A 24,498-nucleotide genomic window follows, 5' to 3' on the forward strand; every position below is an offset into this window, starting at 1 on the left:
TGCCAACTGAAGCATCTATGTTGTGGCTGTCATGTACTAGTGTATGTGAATGTCAGTGTAGTTTATAATGAACATGCAATGCAAATCTACTCCAAGGACTGTGAAAGGTTCCACACTAGACCCTAAACAGCACCTTCTTACTGCAGACTAATAAATAAAAATGGATCTTAAAAACTCATGTATGCTACTGACCCCTATAAAGGCAATTGATTGTGCAGCAGAGAGGCAATATTCTTCACTTTAGAGTTGACTTCACTAGAACCCCAATGTAGATCCCTTATCAATAATTAATCACTGCATTACATCACATTGATTTCCAGGTAAAGAAAAATCTAACACTAAAGAGAAATCAATGCGGGACATGAGCAATCAATATGACGCTCAGGTAGACGGCTACTATTAGCCTGTGCATGGCAGCTACACTCTTTAAAAAACAAGTGACATTAAAGATTCTTTGAGCTGTGCCATGGAACCACCATGTCTGAAAAAGAGATCTAGGGGTGAAACACCTTTAGGTTTAAGTAGCCTTCAAACAATGTAAAGGTTCTATTCCAATTTAACCCCTTAAAATCTCAGGCTTTTTACATACTGAGGCTTATTATTCAGTAACTACTGGGACTTCAATGCACACTGGCTGAGCTGTTCTTATGTTATAGAAGTAGAAGAAATGAAAATCTGGGCCTGCCGTTGAGCCCAGGCTTTTTAAGGGGTTAAGGGGTTCTTTCTAGGAGATTTATATTATCTGAAGGGTTTTTAAACTTTAAAAAGGGTGTTCACACTAATACACATCATTTTACAAAATAGTTACCCAGGTTCTTTAGGGAATCAAATGTGGTTTTTCTACAGCATCTTACATTTATTTTCAAGAGTGCAAAGCTCACAGCAAATTAATGTACCAGTAAAAGTTCAGAGATCCCATCAGCCCCTAATCAGTGCGGAGCTCAGCTTCTGACCGAGTGCACGGGTGAACACTTATAATGCTAATCGTGGATCTAACCGCTCAGAAAACCACACTCATCTCGAACCCCTCACATGCAGTCGTATGCAAAAGTCAAATGTTTTGTTGACTTTCTAAGTGAAAATAAGTTGACGCATCCTCTACAGAGAACAGTATGTAAAGTCCAGCAAATAAACAGTAACTGTGCATTAAAATGTGCAGAAACAATGCATTCTGTAATTATTTAGAAAGTAAACAAAATGTGTGATTTGATCAGGGAAACACAAACTTGTGCATTCAACTGTTTGTAATGACATAATGTACAATATTACTATATGCATCAGTAACTGTAAAGATATTGTAATGTGCACTGAACACATGCTAATACATTATCTATATCAAACCAAAATAACACATTACTTTAATTAACCTTGAGATCATTCAGATCATCACTCAGTGAAGTGCTATTTTCCCAGACTGGCAAATCTCTAATAAAAACGAACCATGGCAAAACAATAAGAAACTATATGATTTATATAGTGCTGTATAATATTTCAATAACAACTAAAATAATACAATAATAAAATCTATAATATTTTCACTTAGGCCTGTATGTAAAATTCCGCTTGTGATACATGTATAGTATCCTGTAGTAAATTATAACAATTGTCCAGATTTACTATAAGACTCATGTTGTAATCCTATAGAAGTTCCTAGTGTTACTGTAGTACCTTCACAAGAGATGGGTTTAGGTTTTAGTCTTCGTCGTTTAAAGAGACTGTGACTACCAATCTTGTTTTATGTTACAAAATAAAAGTATTTTCATTTTTTTTTTTTATAACCTGCCCAGGAGATGAAGACAGTAGACAGGCTGTGAAAAGTTTCCACCTGCAAGTTCAATGATAGCAACAAAAGTTGATGCCAAATTTCGAACCACAAAGGCAGGGGTGTCACTTCAGCACTACAGTGAGACTACAGTAGACTTCAACACATCCCACATCCATAAAAAGTAAAAATAAAGAGATTATGGACTAAACTGAACGCAAAAAAATGCACCCTAGACTATAAGTTATTTATTTAGCATGAGGTTTCAACTAAACTGTCCGAAGCTGATGAAGTGGAGGAGAGCGAGCGATTTCAGCTCCAGCTCTCTCTCTCTCTCTCTCCCTCTCTCTCTCTCTCTCTCTCTCTCTCTCTCTCTCACACACACACACACACACACACAGCGCTCAGGGCGATGATAACAAACACGCTGCTGTAGAGCTCCTCTCCTCTCAGCATCAGCGCTGTCGTGAGACAGTGAGCTACAGAGGAAGCCATGCATCAAACTCCTCTCCTCTTACCTCTGTGATTAACTGCAGCTCCAGCCTCCTCGTCCGCTCGCACGGCTCTTTATTCGCAGCGCTCTCTCTGACACACGGACCGCGTTTGTTTCATTGTGGATACAGCTCGGCCTCAGCTCCGCTTCCAGCACGGCTACCGGCACGAAGAGTCACGAGCTAATCTCGCTCACTGTCTGAAAAACGCCCGAGCGCTGAGCGGAGCACGCCGCTGCTCCAGCGCTCCCTCCGCCCACAGCGCTCAGTGCAAGACTACAGGACCCTCCCACTGACAGCCTACAGGACACGCCCACTAAGATACTTCTACTGCAAGACCACAGGAGCCTCACACTGATAAGACACTCCCACTGCTAAACTACATGACCCTCCCACTAAATAGACACTCCCACTGCAAGACTACAGGACTCCACCACTAAAAGACACTCCCACTGCAAGACTACAGGACTCTACAGGACCCTCAGACTAAAAAGACACTCCCACTAAATAAACACTTCACTGCAAGACTACAGGACCCTCCCACTGCAAGACTACAGGACTCTACAGGACTCTCGCACTAAATAGACACTCCTACTGCCTGACCACAGAACCCTCACACTAAAAGACACTCCCACTGCAGGACTACAGGACTCTTGAGGACCCTCACACTAAAAAGACATGCCCACTGCAAGACTACAGGACTCTACCACTAAAAAGACATTCCCACTACATGACTCTCCCACTAAATAAACACTCCACTGCCAGACTACAGGACCCTCCCACTAAAAGACACTTCCACTGCAAGACTACAGGACTCTACAGGACCCTCAGACTAAAAAGACACTCCCACTACAAGACTACAGGACTCCACAGGACCCTCAGACTAAAAAGACACTCACACTGCAGGACTACAAGACTCTTAAGGACCCTCACACTAAAAAGACATTCCCACTACACAACTCTCCCACTAAATAAACACTCCACTGCCAGACTACAGGACCCTCCCACTAAAAGACACTCCCACTGCAGGGCTCTCCCACTAAATAGATACGCCCACTGCCAGACTACAGCACCCTCCCACTAAATAGACACTCCTACTGCAAGATTAGTACAGGAGATGCCCACTAAGACAATTCTACAGCAAGACCCTCCCACTAAAAAGATACTTCTACTGATAGACTACAGGAGATGTCCACTAAGACAGTCCTACTGTAAGACACTTCCATTAATAATACTACAGAACAGAAGATTCTCCTACTGCAGGACACATATTTTATGACCTTCCCACTAAAAGATGGCAAGACACACTCACTACAAGACTATAGTACACTTCTATGCTATGCCAACTAAAAGACTACTGCAACTAAAAGACACTCCCACTAGTTAGACTACAAAACACTCCCACTACAAGACATTCCAAAATGGAAGACACACCCACTCCAAGTACACAACCACTATAAGACACTTCTACTGCAAAGCACTCCCACTAAAAAGACTACAGGAAACGCCGACTGTATGATACTCGTACTGTAAGACAATACAGGACCCTCTCACTATAAGATATTTCTAAGGCAAGACACGCTGGACACTCCACAGCCCCACTACAAGGCACTCCCACTCAAGATCTCTGCAACTTCTTCTGCAGTCTTTAAATTTTGTTGAACTGGCACTCAAAAACAATTAACATTGCTTAAGCTGAATGCTTGTGAACACTGTAGCATTTATTACCTTTACAACCATTTTTGTCCCTGTATGGTGACATAAACTTTGTACACTAAATATATATTTTATATTTAAATATCTAAATGCTAACCTGGGCTAGCTGAGTTTACGTTTAAAAAGTTAAGTGAGTGAATAAATAAATAAATGCAAGGGCCTACAAACCACATTCTCCAAACAAACAAACAAAAAACGAACAAAAACAGGAAGTTCCAAATGATTTTTTGGGACTTCCTGTATCAATTCCTGTTCAATTTCTTTTCTTTTTTTTAGGTCCTTACAAACAACAAACAGAAACCTATATTCTAGTGCGTAGATGGGCGGGTCAAACATTGGGCGTATCTTGTCGTGGGCGTGTCTTATAATCTCTCAGAGGGACGGAGGTATCCTGTATTCATTCTCACAGCGCCCTCTAGCGGAGTCAAATAGACCCAGAAGGAAATGACACAGAATGAGAGCATAGTTCTAACACACAGACATTGGAATACCAAAACATTTAGAATAAGACAGCTGACAGTAATTTTACAATTTCTATACATGTATTCAGTTAACATAACACAAATATGTTTCCAGTTTTTGATAAGCCAAAATTCCCTTTAACAGGAGCTCTAGATTAGTTTATTCTTGGAGCATGATTGCCATCTAGTGGCCATGACACCTTGGCCAAAAAATGCAAGTTAAAAATAGTACTCTTACATTTTCAACTATCTCAAATAGGGACTAAGTGTAGAAAATGGTGAGGATTTGCCAAAGGGCCTTTTTTATTTTCATAGAGCGAAGGAGATAATCTCAGATTTCCTTGCAACAGCTACTGCAGTATATCAGGTTTCACAGATTGAGATCAGTTGGCTGTGCCACTTAGCTACAAAATTCTGGAACCATTTGATCATCATCTTGATAGAACATACTCCTCCACACTTTCTGAGAGTTAGGAGAGGAAAACCAAGGATGGTCCAAGATTTCCTGTGCCGTTAGACGTTCTGTAGGGTCCAATCGAAGGATGCTCCGTATCAGACACATGGCTTTAGGCGAGAGGGTGTCTGGAAGACTGAACTTACACCTCTGGATTTTACTGAAGAGGATGTTGGAGTTTGAGTCACTGAAAGGGTAACGCCCAACAAGAATGGTGTATAACATAACTCCAAGACTCCATACATCTGCTGCTTTCCCTGAGTACTTGCCCTCTGCCCGTAGGCCCTCTGGACTGACATAGACAGGGCAGCCGTGCTTGCCATATACAGAATCATCACCTTTTTCCATCATATGTGCATCTTCAAGGTTGGACAGAGTCAACATAGTCCTAAGTTTAAAAAATAATAATAAACCATATGAGCACACATATAGATACAGTTTGTGTTGAACTAACAATATAAACTATAATACAAATCCAAAAGGCTTTATTTTAATTCTACATTTGAACATTAGTTATTTCTTTCAGCAGCTGATATTCTTCTGTATTATAATGAAAAAATAATCTCACCTCTCTTGATTTTTAAAGACAAATTTTCTTAATTTCAGGTCTCGCAGAACAACATCATTGTTGTGACAATGTGCCACAACAGACACCATCTGATGAAAGAGTCGTGAAGCTTCATCTTCATCTAAGCTTCTGGAGGTCTGAACATACGTGCGCATGTTTCCATAACTCACAAGATCAAAGAACACATAAGCCATTGTTTCCCCAACAACAGTTTCTGTGAGCTGGCTGAGGTTGGGGTGGACAGGAAGGTGATGGTAGACGGCCACTGACCGCAAATATCTAGAGATGGGAAAAATCTCAAAAGGAGAAAACAAATGATGCTGAAAGAGGATATGGGGAAAGAAAGAACATAAAAATGAAATGAAAGACAGAAATAAATAAAGAAAAAAAGAGAGAAAATCAAGGGAAAAGAAAGAAAATCAAGAGAAAGGAAAAAGAAAACATGTTGAAAAGATATAAACAACAAGACAGACAGAGAAAGAAAGAATGCATATAAATGAAAGAAACAAAGAAAGAAAAAACATAAAAATGAATGAAAGGAATAACAAAAAGAATGAAAAAAACAAAAGAAAAACAAAAATGAAAGACAGAAAGCAAAAAGAACACAATGAAAAAAGAACACAATGAAAAAAGAAAGAAAAAAGAAAAAAGAAAGAAAGAAAGAAAAGATAAACAGAAAGAAAGAAAGAAAGAAAGAAAGAATATTAACATTAAAGACGAGAATAAGATGGGGAAAAATAAGAACGACTGTGAAAATGAAAAGAAAGAAATAGAAAAATGAAAAAAGAAAGAATTCTGAAAAGATAAACAGAAAGAAAAAAGAAAGAAAAAGAAAGAAAGAAAGAAAGAAATGTATCCTATTCTAACTGGTCTGTGTCTCGCATGTCTCACAGACTGAACTCACCTTACACACGAGCTGCTGGCCGCTGTGCAGATTAGCTGCTCTGAACTCGTTTTCTCCCACAGTCTCAAATAACACATTTTTACCAACTTGGAGACCATTCGGACAACTGAGAGGTTCTGTACGAAGAGGAGAGGGCATATCTGGGGTCCAGACAAGAGGTAAATCACTCTGAACATGAACAGACTGTGCTTGTTCAGGTAGTTTAGCAGGCCGAATCGAGGGAGTATTAACCTAGCTGTAGCCGTTAGCAGCTAATCCACACGACTAAATACAGTCAGTCAGTCGAACGTTAACAGTTAACATTAAAAAATGCATTTTCTAAAAACAAAAAGCACAGAATCCCATATGCTGTATCCCTGTAAAGGGACAAGGTATACTATCCTCTTAATGGAAGCTAAATCAAGTGTCTAGACACAATGAAGTCAACATTTCATTAATATTTATTGGGTAGCACACAATATAACACATTTATTTTAAGTTCCAGTCTCTCAGTAAGAAACCACCACATTTTTTCCCCCATTTTGTGTTCCCTGACGTCCTTTAAAGGTTTGAAACACTCTGGATACAACATGCTTCAGGTGTGACATTCCATTATGAGATTTAAGGTACTGTCAGTAGAACCCAAACTCAACACTGTGTCCAAGATATAGCTATAACTTAGAACTTAAAATGAAAATAATAAGTGTGACCAGGATAACAGGCCAAACTGGCAGTATAATTCTTATTAAAAAAAGAAGTGAAGTACAGTATAGCTAGACATGGGCATTTATAAAATAACACACAAGTTAACAAACAAATCAACAAAATAGATCAATATATCCATCTGAATAGTAGATTCATTTAATCAAGGAACTCTGTGCAGCAATACCAATACACTTAAGTAAATCACTTAACTATGTATTGTTCATTCATGAGCCAGAGATGTAACATGTAATCATTTACTGAAGTCAATACTTCTGACAGACCAAGTGAAGAGGCAACAGATGACACAAAATGGCACAATAATGGTGAAACAAAAGTGAAGGCAATATAAATTTTCAACTGAAGTTGAAAATTTATGAAATCTTTTCGATTTCAAAATAAATCGCACCATCATGAGGCCACATTTTGAAACACGAACAATTATCATGCAAGACAATGCCAGTGACAACATTAAGGTGAACATCAGGCAGATTTAAGCTCTGCTGGGTTTTTTCATGCCACACACCAAGTGAAAGAAATAAGAATGTGGTTAAGATGTGTCATGTGTTGGGTTAAAGGGATAGAAGACAACACCAGCCATTAAATAGATCTCTTTAAGGATAACCTCTGTAATATTGACAATATTGACACAGTATGTAACTCTGGTATCCTGAATGCCAGTCTTATTACAGAACTATCTACCGCTGAACTGGCAGATGTGTAAAAGACTGGCATTGGGGCACATATTAGAGCTAGCATTACTAAAGAAGTGTTCAACCAGATTGTCACACAAGAACAATAAGAATGAGCGGGGATGTGTGCCACAGTGTTACTGGCATCTCATTTCAGGTCTCCACCATCTCCCTGGATTGTTTTCTTGATACGTAGCAGCATAGTGGTCTGCCACTGGTCCAGACGAGAGATTGAGTCGAACTCCTTTACCTGAGATAGCAGCAAAGGAAAAGTCACTCAACCCGAGCAGATCGGCACTGTTCAAATCTCCAAGTAAGTAAACTGCTTTGAATGTTTTCCTCACTATAAATAATCACAGTTACAGACATCTAGGCTTAAAGGGAAAACTTACAGCCTCAGTGAATGCCTCACTGTTTTGCTCCTCATGCGCTTCCAGTAGTTTCTATACAAAGAGAAACTTGAGGTTCAGACACTGTTCACAGCACAACACTACTAGCTAAGCAGTTGGAGAAGCCAAGATTTAAATTTAAACTGTACTGCAACTTTAGCAATCAGAAAGAACTGGAATTGCGCTAGTTTGTTTCATGTGTTCATTTAGCCTGAACAGTGTGAAAAGAAAAAAGAAAAATAAATGTAATAATAAAACTTTATCCAGAACAACAGCCGTCATCTAATTTGGCTGTAAAGAAATGGGAATCTGAAATGGTGCATTCCTATTGCTTATTAGTAAAAATAATTTTTGAACATTTCCATCACTTTACCTTCAGAAGCTTACATTCTCTAGAGTCTGAGAATGCTGGAAACATACTCTCGTACTTCTCTATGGCCAGCTATAAAAAATGGAGTACATTCATGATGATAAAAGTAATCCAACATATAAATCTCAAGAACAAAAGCAATTGATCACACATAAACAGTCATATATGAGTTAACATGTTTGCTTCCCATCAAGTAAGGAATATAACTTCAGAATTCCAGAGCCTTAAAAATATTATGCGCGTGTTAAAATGGTAGGCCATGCTGAGCTGAAAAGGCACAAACCTTTGCATTTAATTCATCCACAATGAAGTGGCACAGTGAAGCCTTCCAGAAGTACTCTTTTGCATTGTATTTCAGTAGTGGGTTATCCATTGTACTAGTTGCAACCTGGTGAGAGGAGAAATGTGTGATTATACTGGATTACATTTCATTTAAGCTTAAAGGTTATTATTTATTTAAAACTGGCACACAAACCTGTTCAAAGATTTCAATGGCTTTAGGATACTGTTCCAGCTGTGCGCAATAAAACCCAACTTTCAGAAGACATTTATTGGCAGAGCTGAAAGAAAACAACAAAACTCAAACTGTCAAAAATCTGTCAAATTCAGGAAGTTTAATCAGAAATATCAGAAAATATCTTAGACACAACAACTCAGGCAGCTGGACTTCAGCAATTACATCTGGAGTCACTAAAATTACACATTGGAATTAAGCAGACAAAGTGTGACTACAAGCACATAACAATGTGTGAAAGAAAACAGTAAATCCAGTTTCATTATGTCTGATTTTTTAATTTATGAAGAGAAAATGTGTTTGAGAAACACTTCCTCTTCCCTGCATTCTACTGTTGTATCCGCAATCCATTCAGGCAATGGAGAGTTTCATTCCAAAGTGCTGTATATCCATTTGTAAGACTTTTTTGGATATAACAAGTCATTGGAAAGAGTAACAGCCAATGTATAATAGAAAACACATTTTATTTCTCTAACAGAGGTGATATTAATCATAATAAAGCATTGATCTATCTTGTATGTGTAAAGCCTACTCCCAACAATGTACATCATAAAAGAAAAGAAAATTCTTGAAAGTGGTGAATAATACATCTTGGAATGAAACCTTTTATGTTCACTTGGAAATTGAGATAAGAAATTATATAATTTTGTAATTCATAAAAAGAGCCTTTATCCTGTACTGAAGCAATATAAGAGATTTTTATCACCAGTTCTGAAATCCTAGCAAACTGTTCATCCTGCCATGCAACCAGTATGGAGCTAATAATATGGAAAAAAATGTGAAAACCAAAACATAGGAAAAAAAACTTGTTACAAATATCACATACAAAGTGTCCTATAAGATAAAAAAAAAGAAATACCTGTTTGATTCCTCTCCTTTGTAATAATCAGCTGCCTGCTCATAATGGGCAATTGCCTGAAACCAAAGACAATGGAAAGTTAGTATGCCAACGTGTTTTAATTTGCCAACTTTAGCACAAATCTGGTTCTAGTTTAATAATGGCAAATTAGCATGTATGAGTGGCCAAATGCTGGGGCATTTTCAAAGCTCATCTTAAAGGATTTGCTTTCAAATTGATAAATCCTGTCAAAATTATATGAATTTATCAACTATGACTACCATGTTGGTCAAGTTAATAGAGACTTAGAGACTTAATTATTTTCAAGCTGTTACAGCTTTTGTCTTTTAACTTCTCACCTGTTTTTCAACAACAAAAAAGTCAATTAAACAAATTTTCAGCTTTGTATTGCTAAAGGGGCAGTACATCTCTGCCAGTGCAGGCATGTGCCAGTCATCATCAACATCTCTGCTGGGCTGTTATTGACCCTAGACAATGACATGTGTACTCAGATACCCCAATGGTTTTGACTCACTAGACCGTATCCTATTACAGTACTGCATTATGAACATGTACGTTTTTACAGTATGCAGATCTTGCATATTTTAAAATCTAATCTTAATAGATTTAGGTTTCCCTACATTTATGTTATGAATGTCAGTGAAGAAATATATGTTATGGAGAACAATAATATCAAAGAACACATATGAATATGAACATTTGATTTATAACACGTACATGACTGTTAAATCACCAATTTGTTGACAGGCATCTCACATGAAATTTATGTGCACACAGTACAATACAGCCTTGGACTGTATCATTTACTGGAAACTGTTAATGGATTTTTTCCTCTGAAAAGCTGTTTAATCTAAGATTGTGGTTCATTTATGCCCATTAAAAACAAAGACAGTGAAAAATGGAAATGACGCTCATTTCAAAATCACTACATCTTCACACAGAAATGGAAATGACATCCAATTAAATATCTTTAAATATTTATATCTGCCATTATAGTTTACTAGGATGCTTATGGGTCCTCACTCAGGAGGAAGTCAGTGTGTGTAAGGATCTTATCAGATCATTTAAACTGCCACAGTTATATTACCCTGTAATATTTTAGGTTGTCAAAGTAGAGCTGCCTGTCTAAACAATAGCAGTAAACAAATATTTGCGTGCAGATCCCACCTTTTCAATATCCACCAGTTCGGACTCGTACACTTCCGCAATAGTCATGTGATGTTTGGCTGCAATTGTGAATCGTCCCTGTGAAAGAAGAGTGACACTTAAATAAGCACAGACACGGCAATTAGGATGAAGTTCTGAGTGATATCTGGACAAGACAGAGTGACCTAACCACTTAAACCTGCTTTTGTCTTACCATGTCTGTATATATGTCGATGGCTGCATTTAAGCAGTTGATAGCCTCTATTTGATGCATTAAGAAAGAATAGATTAAATTGTTAGTGATAAGTAACCTGAGGTAAAGCATTTAATAACAGGGAGACATAATACAGTAACAGTTTGACTTTTTTTCTGATTTCCATTTAAGTGATGTTATTGTGTGATATTAGCACTAAAACAGCAATACACAACAAAATAGAGTATTAGACTGTAGTAAAATAGAGTAAAATAGAATATTTTCTATTGTGGGCCCTGGTTTCATGTCAATGGTGCTGCACTATGATATTACTGATTAGCACAGAGATAGGGGTTGAACACACTTAATAACAGATGTTCCTGCCTGGAGCTACACCATTTGGAAGCGGTGCAGATCCCAGAACATGCACACCCAATCAGGAGTGTTAATGGGAAGAATTATTCTGATTTTTCAGCTGTCATTTACATAACGTAGTGTAGATTATTTTCACCTTGGGGATCGGCCTTCTTGTAAGCATTGCCAGCATCAACAAAGCTGGTGGCAGCATCCAGCTTATTCTGCATTTGCATATGAAGTCTTGCAGCCTGGCAGAAAGCATTGCCTGCAGCTAGACGATAAAAAGACTAAAACCATTAGGATAACAGATCATGACAACTGTGAATTTATATATGCATTTGAGGATTCCGTGTAACACATACCACTCCAGTTCTTGGCCATTTTGAACATGTTGGCAGCTCTTGCATACATCTCACATGCATCCTCTACCTTGTGGTTTCCCCTGCAAGAAAAAGCATTTAAAAATTCACGACCTGAGTGACATTAAAGATATAATCTGTATATCATGCTGTAACAGTTAAATCGTGTTGTCCACGGATAGGCCAAACAGTAGACACATACTGCTGCAGTGCTTATACGTGCCAAATATGGCCATATGACATTGAGAGATGTGTGTGCAAGGCTGCACAGCAACGATATGCCGTTTTTAAGGCAGCACAGATGATTACATTTCCCCACAGACACGGTGCTGTATCTGGAATGGGACTATAGGCAGGTCATGCGACGTCCATGGCCAAATTACCAGCCTGAATGTCGAATCATGGGCACCATCATCATCGCAGTATCAATTCTAGCATCGCGGCTTGCTAGCTAGCTCACGACATCAAGCTCACCCGAACATCCCTCCGAGAAACGACCCTGATGACTTGACTTTTTTGTCTGCTTCAGCCATCAACTGCATGGCCTCCTTCTCCTTGCCGGAATTATCCATGTCTGTTTTATTTCTATATGCGTTCCTGTGTAGCGAGAGTTATTGTACAAAGCGGCGGGCTGGACGGAGCTGACCTACAGCGATAGCTGGATGATGATGTCCGTTCTCTCTGCTGTGGTGCTGAAGAAAGCCCAACGCGTTGTTTTCCCGCCGGTATTCCGACAAATCCCGCCTCCTCCGCGCTGGGATTGGCTAATCCTTTCGGTATCCTGCGCTATGATTGGCTAGTATGTCGTACGGTTCTGGTATCCTGTCGCTGTAGTTGTGGATACTCCTAAACCAAGAGGGGCGGGATTTGTCGGAATACGGGTATGGAAAAAAATGCGAGCTCGTCGTCGTTTATGCCGGCTGACGTGCGCCGCCCTTCGATAAAACCTGCACGGTGTAGCTGGGATGGGCGATAACATTGTTTTTTTCAATCCCGTACCAAGTAAATACTTAAATAGTAAGAATAATACTGGGAATATTGATACTGGTGCGTTTAAAAGTCTTCTGTGCATGTAAAAGGAGACATTCTTTTGTGATTTCTGTGGTGAAATGTCGACATCAAACATCATATTTGAAAAGCTCAGACTAAATAAACTGCCACATAAACAGACTGTTTAGTGGAGTGAAATAACTTATAATGATAGAGCATTTGCTCCATGTGGCTGTCTGTACCTGAGTGTTTATCAGGGAAAAGTAGTTCCTGTTCTACACATTTATTTGCATTATTATTTATTATTTTATTTTATGTCTGCATCAAATGCACATCCAGGTTTCATAACAGGATAAACATTAAGTTCGCTGATTAAAGAAAACTCATTTTAAATATGTTTCTTTTTTCCTTTTACTGAGAGTCTGAAAAAGAATCCCCAGGATTGAAGTACTTTTGTGTCAGTCCACCCACCTCTACAGTGTAGTGTTCTCATGGGCGCCATATGGGGGGAGAAGTTAGGATGATTCTAGGGCCTGTGACTCACAGGGACCCTAAAGAACTGTTAGAACATTAGATTTTTTTTTCAATATTAAACTCTTAACCTGTCATTAATAGAATATTTTATTTACAATGTACTGTTGGTTTCTTTTACTTTTCTTGTTTTTGGCAAAAAAAGTGAACATCCAGAGCACCTTGACTGCTAATTGGATGACATGTCAGTTGGCACCTCGCTAAAAGTGTCAACAGTGACAACAGTAGTGTAAAAACGTAGCATGAGCTTGGCTACTTAATTGGTAGCCAGCTGGCTAATTTAAACAATTTCTGAAGCTTCAGAATTAGCTAATATTAGCATGCTAATCCAAAAAAAAAAACAGAGACAGCAACAATTTGTAAAAGAATTTGTAAAACATTTAGCTATATTTGAAAAATGAATCTTGGAAAAATAATTGTAGTATGTGTATACTTATCATTGAAAAATCATTTTTCTTTTTTTCATAATAATAAGAAAGAGAAATTCCCACGGGCACTGTGTTATATTTTCTGGCATGATGGGGTCCAACGTGATATCTTTTCATGGGGCCCAAAATCCCTGGCGGCGCCCCAGAGTGTTGTAAATGATTCTGTACATTCGTTAGTCTGTATGAGGACCGTAGCCAATTATTTAAAAAGTTCAGCTTCAGACTGGAAAATAAAGACACACAGGGTAAATTATGAGCAAGCACATGGTAGATTTAACAGCGTTGCCAGAGTGTTTACACCCTGCATAGGTGTAAAGAAAATAGTAGATTTTGCCAGAGGAGAGATTCTCACATCATCACCCTTTGATCTTGTCATAGATATATTACAACCATGTATACTGTTGTAAAACTATCAGCATTGAAAATTGAAGCTGCACAAACCTGGCTAGTTCCGTCCCAGAGACTTACAAAACATATCCAGCTAAAAGATTAATTAAATTAATTAAACAGTTGAACTAAAGGTTATGAAGCTATGGCCTCAGTGACTGTGGAGAAAAACTGATTGAAAACACTGGATAATAAAGTGGGATAATGTGGGTTTCAGACAGTTCTGTGCAAATTCAGTAACCTTAAAATTACCTTTCACCCTCAATATGCTGAACGTATTAAGGACTAGAGTAGGATATTTGCACAGTGGGGAGGATTAAAATGCAGACATTTAGACAATTTTCAAGAGTATTCCTTTTTTAAAGTCTTCTTTTCCAATAAATGAGTTAAATAGGATCTTTATGAGTGTTCCGCTGCGCAGGGAATATCGCGAGAGTGTCTACTTTTTATGCGAGAATCGCCTACTTCACACTGCGCATGCCTGTTTAAGCGCAAGGCGGCAACTTTTGACCGTCTCAGGTTTTGGCGCTACACTGCTGTCCAATTCAGAGCTGTGGCGCTTCGTGGAAACGAGACTCGGAGAAGTCTGAGTGACACATAAAAGACCCGAGACGAGCAACATACCACTAATGTTTGTGTTTGTTTTATTTGAAGACATTGGTTAGTGTGGTATGTAGACATTCAAACTTTAGACAACTCGTCGTCCTGTATTCGCTGTTGGCTCCTATTAGCTCGCTAACTGTGTAGGTCGCTAGTTAACGTTAGCTCGCTTTCTATGTCCAGTGATGAATTAACAGCCCTAAACTGGAATTTAGCTTGCTAACGACGTATTTTATCAACCTCGAAGAGCTGCTTGTCGTTTTGTCTATCATCTTTAGTTAGCCAGAGTTTTCTCTGACTTTTTGTGACAGGGTGGTCACTATAAGCTGTTATTGTTATGATATTTAGCGTTACTGTGGAGATTAAATGGTAGGATACATGACTACGAACATAAGGGTGTAACGTTACAAACTGTTCTGTGTTCCGCTTCCCTCTCTGGATAAACTCGGGAATATATCCTCATACAAAGAACATAAACAGCGTTTTGTGACGAGTCCATTTTAAGAGCACAAAATGCTTTTTAGGGAACAGATCGGATTTCAATAAAATATTTATAGTTAACTTTTCAGTTATTCAGTTACTTAGTAGTGTCAATATATACCTCACGTTAGGGGAACATGTGACTGAATGTCTTTATTGATCAGCACCTCACTGAAAAGAAAAATATGTTAAAAAAAGAAACCGTACCAGGTGCCATGTCATTAAAGGAAAATCTGAAAATCAGTTAGTTGCCATTTAAATGTCCCAAGAACTTTTGAAATGCCACCTTGCCAGTTTACATGTGAACAGTGCTTCAGTGCTATGAAAACCAAACTACGCTTGCCTGAACCATTAATCAAAAGCAGATTTATATTGAGCACTGTCCATATATTAATCAGTAGACTGTGTTTTTCTTTTTACTGTCATTTTCCTTGGCCTGTAGTTGGAAGAAGAAAGCAGCAGGCTGAAGATGAACGGACAGGGAGCTGTAAGAAGCTCTTGGAGGGGCAGAGGCGGCTCTGGTTCATGGAGGGGAGGAAGAGGCTCTGAACGTGGTGGAAGGGGTGGTTGGCGAGGAGGTTGGAATAGAGGAGGAGGTAGAGGCTGGAGGGGTCGTCCTTGGGAAAGAGGAGGGAGCAAACGTTCACCCAGCAACACACAGCGTGGTGAGGCTTTGGAATTAAAGTAGCTATGTTTACTAATATAATACCTAAGTTTATTAGCATTTGACCAGAAAGTAGGTTAGACAAACAAAGCGCATTGTAAGAGACATAAACTGATCCCAGGTCAGTATTCTTACTCTGTGAACTTTGATAAACATGCACCATTGTTCCCCATTTTACTGTAAAAAGGTTTTGTTATAGTCATCACTCATTGTATTCCATGTACACATGTGCTGAATTGGCTTCACCAGTTCCCCGTGTAACCCAAGCAACACTTGATATCGGATGTCCCTACAAGGGATGGAGGCTCTACTTTTCTGAAGGTCTGTATTTTTTCTCCACCTACATCAAACATAAGCAGGTTTCACAATGAGCATATAAATTGAATCCAAGACCACCCTCTTAGTTGTTTGAAATGTGTTTATTTCGTGAATGTTGCTTGCGTTTCAGTTTATTTATACTAAAGTTTAGTTTGCTTTATTGGTCTTTTTAAAGGTTTTGTCGAATCTGCAATTTATGTTGAGAAGATAAAGGCATTTGAACAGTACTTTACATCACAGATTGATCTTTATGACAAGGTACGTGTCAAATATAGTTTCTTGATTCCTCTTACATGTGTGAAGAGGTCATAAAGAAACTGTTTTGTTCTCATCAGGATGAAATTGAAAGAAAAGGAAGCATCTTGGTGGACTACAAAGACTTGCTCTCGAACAAACGGATTTCTGCAGCGCTACGTGATCTTGCTCGTGAGCTCAGAGACATGCCTGAAAAGATACTTGACTGCCTAGGCTTAGCCATTCATCAGGTACATGCCCCTTACTAAAGATTTGCAAAGATGCACAAGACCCTTTTTTAGTAATGGATAAACCTAATCTCATGTCCATTATTAAAGGTGCTTACAAAGGATCTAGAAAAGCATGCTGATGAGCTGCAAGTCCAGGAGGGGCTGCCTACGGATGCTACTCCTATTATCAATATACCACACATAAGCGCTAGGTGGGACTCAAATTCTTATGGTCTGCCTGATATAGCTGCATGAAATGTCTCTGTTTTATTATAGTTCTGTTATTGCTAGGGGTCTCTGGTTTACACAGTGTATACCTGAATGGAATTACATGTTATAGAGACCAGTATTGAAATAATAGTAGAGGGTAGGGATACACAATAATATTGTAATAATATTGGTATCTGATGACATATCTATTGTACCCCAGAAGAGAAGAATGTTTAAGTGGTTATTGGTTACTGTACTACATTTTATTAATTTTACCGCTTTTGTAACACTGTACAAATAAGTGTTACGTTTTTCTCTAATTTTAATCCATGTGCATCTGTTCCAAATTTCTAGATATGTTTACATGTTTATGTATCAGTATTAGCAGATATGTACAAAAAAAATATTGAATATCAGATAGCTCTCAGTTTGTATCCTTAGTCCAAACAGTATCTGAGTTTTATAAGAATTAATATGATAGCTTTATAGCAATAACCAATTATTTTGTTCCTCTAGGATTTACAACTATGAGCCGTTGACCCCACTGAAGATGCTGAGAGCCAATTTATATGGCAAATTTGTGGCTATTAGAGGGACTGTGGTTAGAGTGAGCAACATCAAACCTCTCTGCAGCAAGATGGCTTTTATCTGTAACAGCTGTGGAGACACACAGAGTCTGGCTCTGTCTGATGGGAGATACACTACACCCACTAAGGTAAAATAAGTACATGCAATTCTGTCCTTGCTTCAACCTGTAGACATGGTTTTATGCTGTAAGTAAAGAACCTGTCTCTTCATTTTAATTAGCCACTTAGCTACTGATCATGAAGGTAGTGACTGGAAGCCTGAGTCTGGTTCAAGTACATCAATTTTGGGCTGACCTGTGGTCATAAATATAAAAGTGACGTGAATCATTATAACAAAAAATAAACCTTTATTTATGACCTGAAAAGGTGAAAAAAAAAATAGAAACAGGAATATTGTAATATAAAGAAGATATACAGTGTGCTGTATGAATTTTTTTCATTAGCGATTAGATGCCTTGCCACATTTTAATACATTACTTGTTATTTTGTTGTTTCTAGAGTGTCAAAGTAATTTTTTTCTGCAGTGTCTTCAAAAAGAATGCCGTGGTCAAACCTTCACCCCTAACAGAAGTTCACCCCTAACACTTACAGTTGACTGGCAGACTATAAAGTAAGATATTGAAATTTGTGTAAATGAGCTATTTTCTGTTTTTGCTTGTTTTCAATTGCTATTGAAAATGTACTTTTTTTAGGAAACAAAACAATATTGCTGGCCAAGCAGCATTTCACAATCTTTGAATACTTGCTGGTATTTCTGAAAAAGTACCCCAATGTTTCCCACTTGGCCCAAGTATATTTTGTCCCATTTTAGTAATATCCAAATTCCATTTTGTCCAAGTTCCAACAAAAAATAATTCATATTCTTATAAATAAACATAACACACAGTACTGTTCCATTGCTTATTTGATGCCTTATTTGAATATCTGGTTAAGTAAACAAATGATTTGTGTTCTGACAGCCATATATTCAAATGACCTCCCCCACTGCCCCACAGGGTTTCTCCCAGATTCATTTCAGACCTGTGGAAAACACTGTGCCCCTGTATCCAAATACTCATTCTCAAAACCTCCCTTAAAACCAAAAATGTTTACATTTCATAACAACTATAATTTTAAGGACGTTCATTACTGCAGTTTAAGATATACCCATTAGGTGACGATGAGTAGTATTAATAATGTATATCAGTAAAAGTGCAAATGAACTGAAATCAGCCTTGATTTCAGTTACATATTTTAGATAATTCATCAAACTTGTCATGAGTGCATGGCATACCAACCTCTTATTGCACATTATGCACTGAGCATTTTTGTCTGATATTATCAGAAAAGTCTGATTATTTAAAATGCTTACACATATATAAGTTCTTAGGCATCTCTGTCTGTAATCTATATATTTAACATTTTTCTTATGTTAACAGTGACTGTTTTATCAACCTTGGCTGATGAAATGTATGTAAAAATAGGAAGCCTCTGAACACTAAACAGAGAAATGAATGCCAACATGACGAACACTTTAGATCAGCTCCACAAAACAGTGCTCTGTGTACTACAGGATGCTGCTTCTAGGGCATTTCTGTTATTTCCTGTTATGATTCTCAAATAAACCTATCAGTGATAGCTGTGAGTCACACAGTGTTACTTCTGTATGTATTTCTCAGAGTTCAGGAGCTGATATCAGATGACCAACGTGAATCAGGACGTATTCCCCGTACTATTGAGTGTGAACTCGCTCAGGATCTGGTGGACAGCTGTGTGCCAGGAGACATGGTCACCATCACAGGAGTGATTAAAGTATCCAGTGAGGAAGGTGCTGTAGCCCCATATGACTTATTATCTCTGTTTACTTTAATTGTAAATAAGAGGGCTCCCCAACAAATATATTTAGATCAGTGAGTCTTGTTAGAATATAAAAAGATATAACTCTTTTATTTAAGATGTAATTGAAGGTCAGGTAGTGTTATTCTAAAGGGGGTATTAACTGACTTTACTGGCCAGCAGCTAGAAGACAGCCTCAACTCATTGCTGATTTAAGTTGCAATACTGGAGGGGTGGTGCTCTCCCGAGTGGTATATAGGTCACTCTGAAGTAAGATAGTTGAGTTTCTATTATATTCAATTCTCATTCAGTTTATTAACAATTTACTGTTCTTAACAATATATAATTTGTTAATTCTAGCATGCTTGTCTAGTAACACTGTTTCCACAAGCGTCTTGCTGCAAAGTAAGTGTACTGGTGAATAGTTATTAAACAGTCAAATTCTATTTTGGACTAAAATCTATTCATTGTTTTTGGCTTTTCATAGGGAGTGGAAGAAATAAGAAAGACAAGTGCATGTTCCTGCTGTACATTGATGCAAATTCGGTCAGTAATTCAAAAGGCCAAAAAAACAAGTCTGCTTCTGAACCAGAAGACCAGGGGGCATCAGTCGAGTTTTCACTCAAAGATCTGTATGGCATCCAGGAGATTCAAGCACAAGAGGACCTTTTCAAGTTAATTGTGAAGTGAGGAACAATTTGAGACTATGTGAGGAACTGGCTTTCTGAAGTGACTAACAATGTAGCCATATTGGACAAAACAGAATCACTGAAAATAATATCTATTTTTTTTTTTTAATCCATACTTGGACACTTTAATGATATGTTAAAACCTTTCTTGCAGTTCTCTTTGTCCAGCCATCTATGGGCATTTGGTAAGTTATCACACATATGAATATTTGCTTCCATTTGTATGTGCAAATACCCTTCTATGCTTATTTATTATTGTTTTGCTGTATGCAGCTTGTTAAGGCTGGATTAGTTTTGGCATTATTTGGAGGCTGTCTGAAGTACGTGGATGATAAGAACCGAATCCCTATAAGAGGGGATGCACATGTGCTTGTGGTAGGAGATCCTGGCCTTGGAAAAAGTCAGATGCTACAGGTATATATTTTTGTGCTTCTATGCCTGCTTTTTATGTTATGTCTTTCATGTAAAAGGGAAGGTTTTGTAAGGATTCATTGTAGTTTACTGAGATGATACTCTACTATTCTTTAGTACTCTTTTTTCCTGCATGTATCTACAGGCGGCATGTAATGTTTCCCCACGTGGCATCTATGTGTGTGGAAACACCACCACCTCCTCAGGACTGACAGTCTCTCTGTCCAGGGACAGTGGCTCTGGAGACTATGCACTTGAAGCTGGAGCCTTAGTGTTAGGAGATCAAGGTATTTTATATTGCATTAAACATCTCTGAGATATTTTTGTATTGAAGTGTGGAGCTGAGTTTTGTTTTATCTTTCTAGGTATCTGTTGCATTGATGAATTTGATAAGATGGGAAATCAGCACCAGGCTTTGCTGGAGGCTATGGAACAGCAGAGCATAAGCTTGGCCAAAGCTGGCATTGTCTGCACTCTTCCAGCTCGCACTTCCATCATTGCAGCAGCCAACCCAGTGGGAGGCCATTACAATAAGGCTAAGACGGTATCGGAGAACCTAAAGTAAGAATTGATAAATTATAAGATCTTTAGCGGATTTGTTTTACCTGACATCAGTCATGCGAACACCTTAAGTTGCTATAAGTATAAATCACATTACACAAAAAAAGGTTTGCAAGTACACACTGAAGGTGTTCATCTCCCTCTGTAGAATGGGCAGTGCCTTACTATCCAGATTTGATCTTGTCTTCATTCTTCTGGACACTCCGAATGAGGACCACGACCACATCCTGTCAGAGCATGTCATGGCTATGCGTGCAGGTAAAAAGGGAATGATTAGCAGTGCCACAGTTGCCAGGAACTACACCCAGGAGTCCAATATATCCATCCTGGAGATTCCATCAGACAGGCCTCTTTCAGAGAGGCTAAAGGTAATATAGAAGTTATACTATCATGTAAATAGTATTCATTTTGGGAGCATTAAAGCAGCACTAGATAAGATTTTTTGTCAAAACTGGAAGAGACTTAAAAAAAAAAGGAAATCTAAAATCTGGTGTCTGTGTGCTGCTGCAAGTCTGTGTGTTAAGCCTGAAATAAAAGTTTTTATATATAGCGCTTTTTAGAACAGGCATTGGCCCAAAGCAGCTTTAGGTCTTTAATGCAAAATTTTCTATTGTACTGACAAAGATATGATGACAACAGAAGATGAATCACTTACATTCTCGGAAGACGGGCCCCTCTCCAAGTTTTGACTGAGTTTTCTTTCAGAACTCTTTCAATCCGCTCGCAAACAATTAATTTGCTTATGTGGGGGGCCGAAGCACAACTGACATTACAAAATGTTCTTCTGCAATTTCTTGCAAATAACACATTTCCACCAGAGAGGTCCCCAGATCCCCAAATGCTGCACACTGCAGCTATAAGAGCAGTGTGTGGGTATTTTTGTATATTTTTCTTGAGTGAGTGTGTGTGAGTGTGTGTGTGTGTGTGTGTAATGTATAAACTGTTTCAGCTCATTTGTTTAATATTCTTATTTACTAAATTTTGCTTAGAATAAATAATTAAAATAAATAAATAAATAAACTAAAATAAACTTATTCTTAGGTGCTTCCTGGGGAGAATTTTGACCCAATTCCCCACCAGCTTCTGCGTAAATATGTGGGTTATGCCCGGCATTATGTGCATCCCAGTCTTTCAGCCGAAGCTGCGCAGGTTCTTCAGGATTTCTACCTGGAACTTCGCAAACAGAACCAATCAGCTGACAGCACCCCTATCACAACACGCCAACTGGAGTCCCTCATCCGCCTCACTGAGGTAACAGGCTGTTGAATACATTCTTCCATAATGTTGGCTGCTTTTCTGTCTAGCCTTATAATCTCAGAGACCTCAATCCCGTTTTGCTTTTTTCTGTTTTCAAGGCAAGGGCACGTCTTGAACTTCGAGAGAAAGCCACTCAAAGTGATGCAGAGGATGTGGTGGATATTATGAAACACAGGTAAGACAACTACTCCCCACTTAATGCAAACAACTCATAGAATTTAACATCTCGGGAAGGTGCGTTAGTCTGTTTTACTAGATAATGTAGTTGTTCGTTTGGGAAAACTGGAACACTCCCAGTCAGTCAGATCTTAGTCCATATTAATGCACATTTACCAATAACTGTGACATCTGTCTTGAAAATTTTATTTGGAAGCTTAAGCTTACCTTGTTTGTATAAAGGAACTAACATTTGTTCTACACCTTAATGACTGGTCAAAACTCTCCTGATGAAAGCTCTTGTGTTCAGTGCTAATGTTGTGATATTTTGCGAAGTTTGACAGATACTTACTCTGATGAATTTGGCCGACTGGATTTTGACCGATCTCAGCTTGGGTCTGGAATGAGCAACAGATCAAAAGTCAAGAAGTTTGTTGTGGCATTGAACCAAATCGCTGAGCGCACCCACGAAACATTGTTTGACTACACGGAGCTGAGGCAACTGGCTAAAGAGCTCCAGATTCAGGTGATGAGACTTTTACATTGTACAGTATTCAACAGTTTTAGCAAGTAATTTCACCTTTATTCTTTGTTCACACAATGTCTTACAGGTGGTTGATTTTGAGGGCTTCATCAGCGCACTCAATGAACAAGGTTACCTGCTAAAAAAAGGACACAAAACATATCAGCTACAAACTATTTGAATGAAACTTTCAGTGCTGTTTTAAGCCCCTTGTTGTTCTGTGTGGGTGCATTTTCTTTTTGTGATTTTTATATGCCAGCTATAAATTCTCTTTAAGAAGCTTATGATATTGGGAATATGTAAATTATTTATTATACAGTCTTGCCAAACAAAGCTTGTCTTAGACTTTGTATGTAAATATGTATGAATTGTATATGTATTATTTCCAAACTTTAATTAATGCTAATTAAAGTAAAAATGAACACAATCTTAACCAGCATTTTTCCCCCATGAGGTCCATCTATGACACTTAGTGCGTTGATGTACCAAAACCAATTCTGATTGGCTGCCCTTTTTTGCACCAGAAAGCAGTCCAGGCTGAAACCATTGACTGTATATAAAAACTGTAAAGTCTTGCTGCTGTTTTTAATGGGGACCAGCTGAAGTCAGTTGTGTCAGTTCCTGACTGGATTTTCGTGTCGTGGTTAGCGGGAACACCTGAGACCATGCAGGTGCCTTAATGATGGAAACCCCCAGGGTGCAAATAATCATACTGTATGTAGAAGCTGCCCAGCATAAATATGTGAATGTGTTGAAGAGAACATAAATCTTTATAACTGTTCAGCTCAACAGTACACCATCACCACATAATGGATATAAGTAACTACTTCCTCCATCATTAGTTGTGCAAAATTTATTGTAGAATTAGAGACCTGAACAACATACCAAGAGAGAGACAAAACAGTGAAATCATACAGCCTCAACTAAAAATGTAATTCTGCATTCACATGTTTGCAGTAGATGGACGATGGCAAACTGGATGTTCCATTGTTTTCAATAGAGCTGCAATTCTGCCACTGCCAGCAGCAACAGTCTGCGGACTGCAGCAAGAGCTCAGTTTTCCTAACTTTTCCTGTCCACCACAGCGGTGGAATAAACCCGACGTTAATTTTTTGGGAGCTGTGGATGCCAAACGTCTGGTTTGAATTCCAGATGAATTCAGTATTGTGCAACAAAAAATAAAATAGTACAGAGTAATAGCAGTAGTTGTAAATAATGTACTATTATTATTATTCAGTAAACCCACTCTGTGCTTTGTATTATTGAGGTGCTTCTACTAAAACATCAGTGCAGTGTTTTGAGTCACAGCTTTATCACGTAATTTTCTGTAGTGTTAGAGAAAAGTGTTAGTTTTGAAACTGTAAAGTGATTGTCAAGCTTGTGGATCAAATGACAGAAACTTCATTCTCTGTAAAAGAGGACAGGGTCATATGGTATTCTAAAACGGCCCACAGGTGCATTTATTTTTGGACTGACGACAGCCCTAAGTGAATGGAAGTGAAGGGAGAGCC

The 24,498-nt window shown here is 38.4% G+C and overlaps 4 protein-coding genes across 8 annotated transcripts in view; 1 reads left to right on the plus strand and 3 right to left on the minus strand.

The window, feature by feature from the left end:
• LOC118823834 (kelch-like protein 29) overlaps positions 1-3,534 on the minus strand; it is a 126,000-nt gene extending 122,466 nt beyond the window's left edge. For both annotated transcript variants that reach the window (XM_036593675.1, XM_036593674.1), the window contains exon 1: positions 2,281-3,534. The gene's annotated coding sequence lies outside the window, so the exon portion shown is untranslated. The remainder of the gene's footprint in view (positions 1-2,280) is intronic.
• Positions 3,535-4,830: 1,296 nt separating this feature from the next.
• LOC118823879 (tribbles homolog 2-like) lies at positions 4,831-6,494 on the minus strand. Its single transcript, XM_036593723.1, has 3 exons — positions 6,357-6,494; positions 5,453-5,748; positions 4,831-5,272 (listed from the first exon to the last, which is right to left on the minus strand). The coding sequence occupies exons 1-3, from the start codon at positions 6,492-6,494 to the stop codon at positions 4,831-4,833; spliced, it is 876 nt and encodes a 291-aa protein (XP_036449616.1).
• A 284-nt stretch (positions 6,495-6,778) lies between these two features.
• napba (N-ethylmaleimide-sensitive factor attachment protein, beta a) lies at positions 6,779-12,626 on the minus strand. The gene is made up of 11 exons (XM_036593646.1): positions 12,391-12,626; positions 11,920-11,999; positions 11,712-11,828; positions 11,222-11,268; positions 11,029-11,106; positions 9,862-9,917; positions 8,964-9,048; positions 8,772-8,876; positions 8,492-8,560; positions 8,122-8,172; positions 6,779-7,979 (listed from the first exon to the last, which is right to left on the minus strand). The coding sequence occupies exons 1-11, from the start codon at positions 12,486-12,488 to the stop codon at positions 7,878-7,880; spliced, it is 888 nt and encodes a 295-aa protein (XP_036449539.1). The 5' UTR covers positions 12,489-12,626; the 3' UTR covers positions 6,779-7,877.
• On the plus strand, positions 7,929-23,675 carry mcm8 (minichromosome maintenance 8 homologous recombination repair factor). 4 transcript variants are annotated; one of them, XM_036593644.1, is made up of 19 exons: positions 7,929-8,042; positions 15,775-15,997; positions 16,246-16,317; positions 16,490-16,572; positions 16,650-16,799; positions 16,887-16,990; positions 17,505-17,703; positions 18,100-18,185; positions 19,234-19,382; positions 19,878-20,076; positions 20,234-20,264; positions 20,353-20,493; positions 20,636-20,777; positions 20,856-21,051; positions 21,200-21,419; positions 22,093-22,302; positions 22,407-22,483; positions 22,801-22,990; positions 23,076-23,675. In XM_036593644.1, the coding sequence occupies exons 2-19, from the start codon at positions 15,802-15,804 to the stop codon at positions 23,166-23,168; spliced, it is 2,538 nt and encodes an 845-aa protein (XP_036449537.1). In that variant the 5' UTR covers positions 7,929-8,042; positions 15,775-15,801; the 3' UTR covers positions 23,169-23,675. The 4 variants fall into 4 exon arrangements, with proteins under 4 accessions (XP_036449537.1, XP_036449535.1, XP_036449536.1 ...); XM_036593642.1 differs by lacking the exon at positions 7,929-8,042 and adding an exon at positions 14,762-14,921; XM_036593643.1 differs by lacking the exon at positions 7,929-8,042 and adding an exon at positions 14,762-14,912.
• The last annotated feature ends 823 nt before the right edge of the window (positions 23,676-24,498 follow it).

This window comes from Colossoma macropomum, unplaced genomic scaffold (genome assembly GCF_904425465.1).
Source record: "Colossoma macropomum unplaced genomic scaffold, Colossoma_macropomum, whole genome shotgun sequence".
In the NCBI taxonomy this organism is placed as follows: Eukaryota; Metazoa; Chordata; class Actinopteri; order Characiformes; family Serrasalmidae; genus Colossoma; species Colossoma macropomum.

Bases quoted from the DNA above. Each gene is read 5' to 3' on its own strand.
- LOC118823879 (XM_036593723.1), bottom strand. From the start codon at position 6,494: ATGCCCTCTCCTCTTCGTACAGAACCTCTCAGTTGTCCGAATGGTCTC. The intron at 5,749-6,356 runs GTGAGTTCAGTC...TCTCCTTTTGAG, and splicing joins GCCAGCAGCTCGTGTGTAAG to ATTTTTCCCATCTCTAGATA. The intron at 5,273-5,452 runs GTGAGATTATTT...TTTTAAACTTAG, and splicing joins GTCTTTAAAAATCAAGAGAG to GACTATGTTGACTCTGTCCA.
- napba (XM_036593646.1), bottom strand. From the start codon at position 12,488: ATGGATAATTCCGGCAAGGAGAAGGAGGCCATGCAGTTGATGGCTGAA. The intron at 12,000-12,390 runs GTGAGCTTGATG...TTTTTCTTGCAG, and splicing joins TTTCTCGGAGGGATGTTCGG to GGGAAACCACAAGGTAGAGG. The intron at 7,980-8,121 runs GTAAGTTTTCCC...CTGCTATCTCAG, and splicing joins GTGAGGCATTCACTGAGGCT to GTAAAGGAGTTCGACTCAAT.
- mcm8 (XM_036593644.1), top strand. From the start codon at position 15,802: ATGAACGGACAGGGAGCTGTAAGAAGCTCTTGGAGGGGCAGAGGCGGC. The intron at 18,186-19,233 runs GTAAGATATTGA...TGTATTTCTCAG, and splicing joins GTTGACTGGCAGACTATAAA to AGTTCAGGAGCTGATATCAG. The intron at 20,265-20,352 runs GTAAGTTATCAC...TGCTGTATGCAG, and splicing joins CAGCCATCTATGGGCATTTG to CTTGTTAAGGCTGGATTAGT.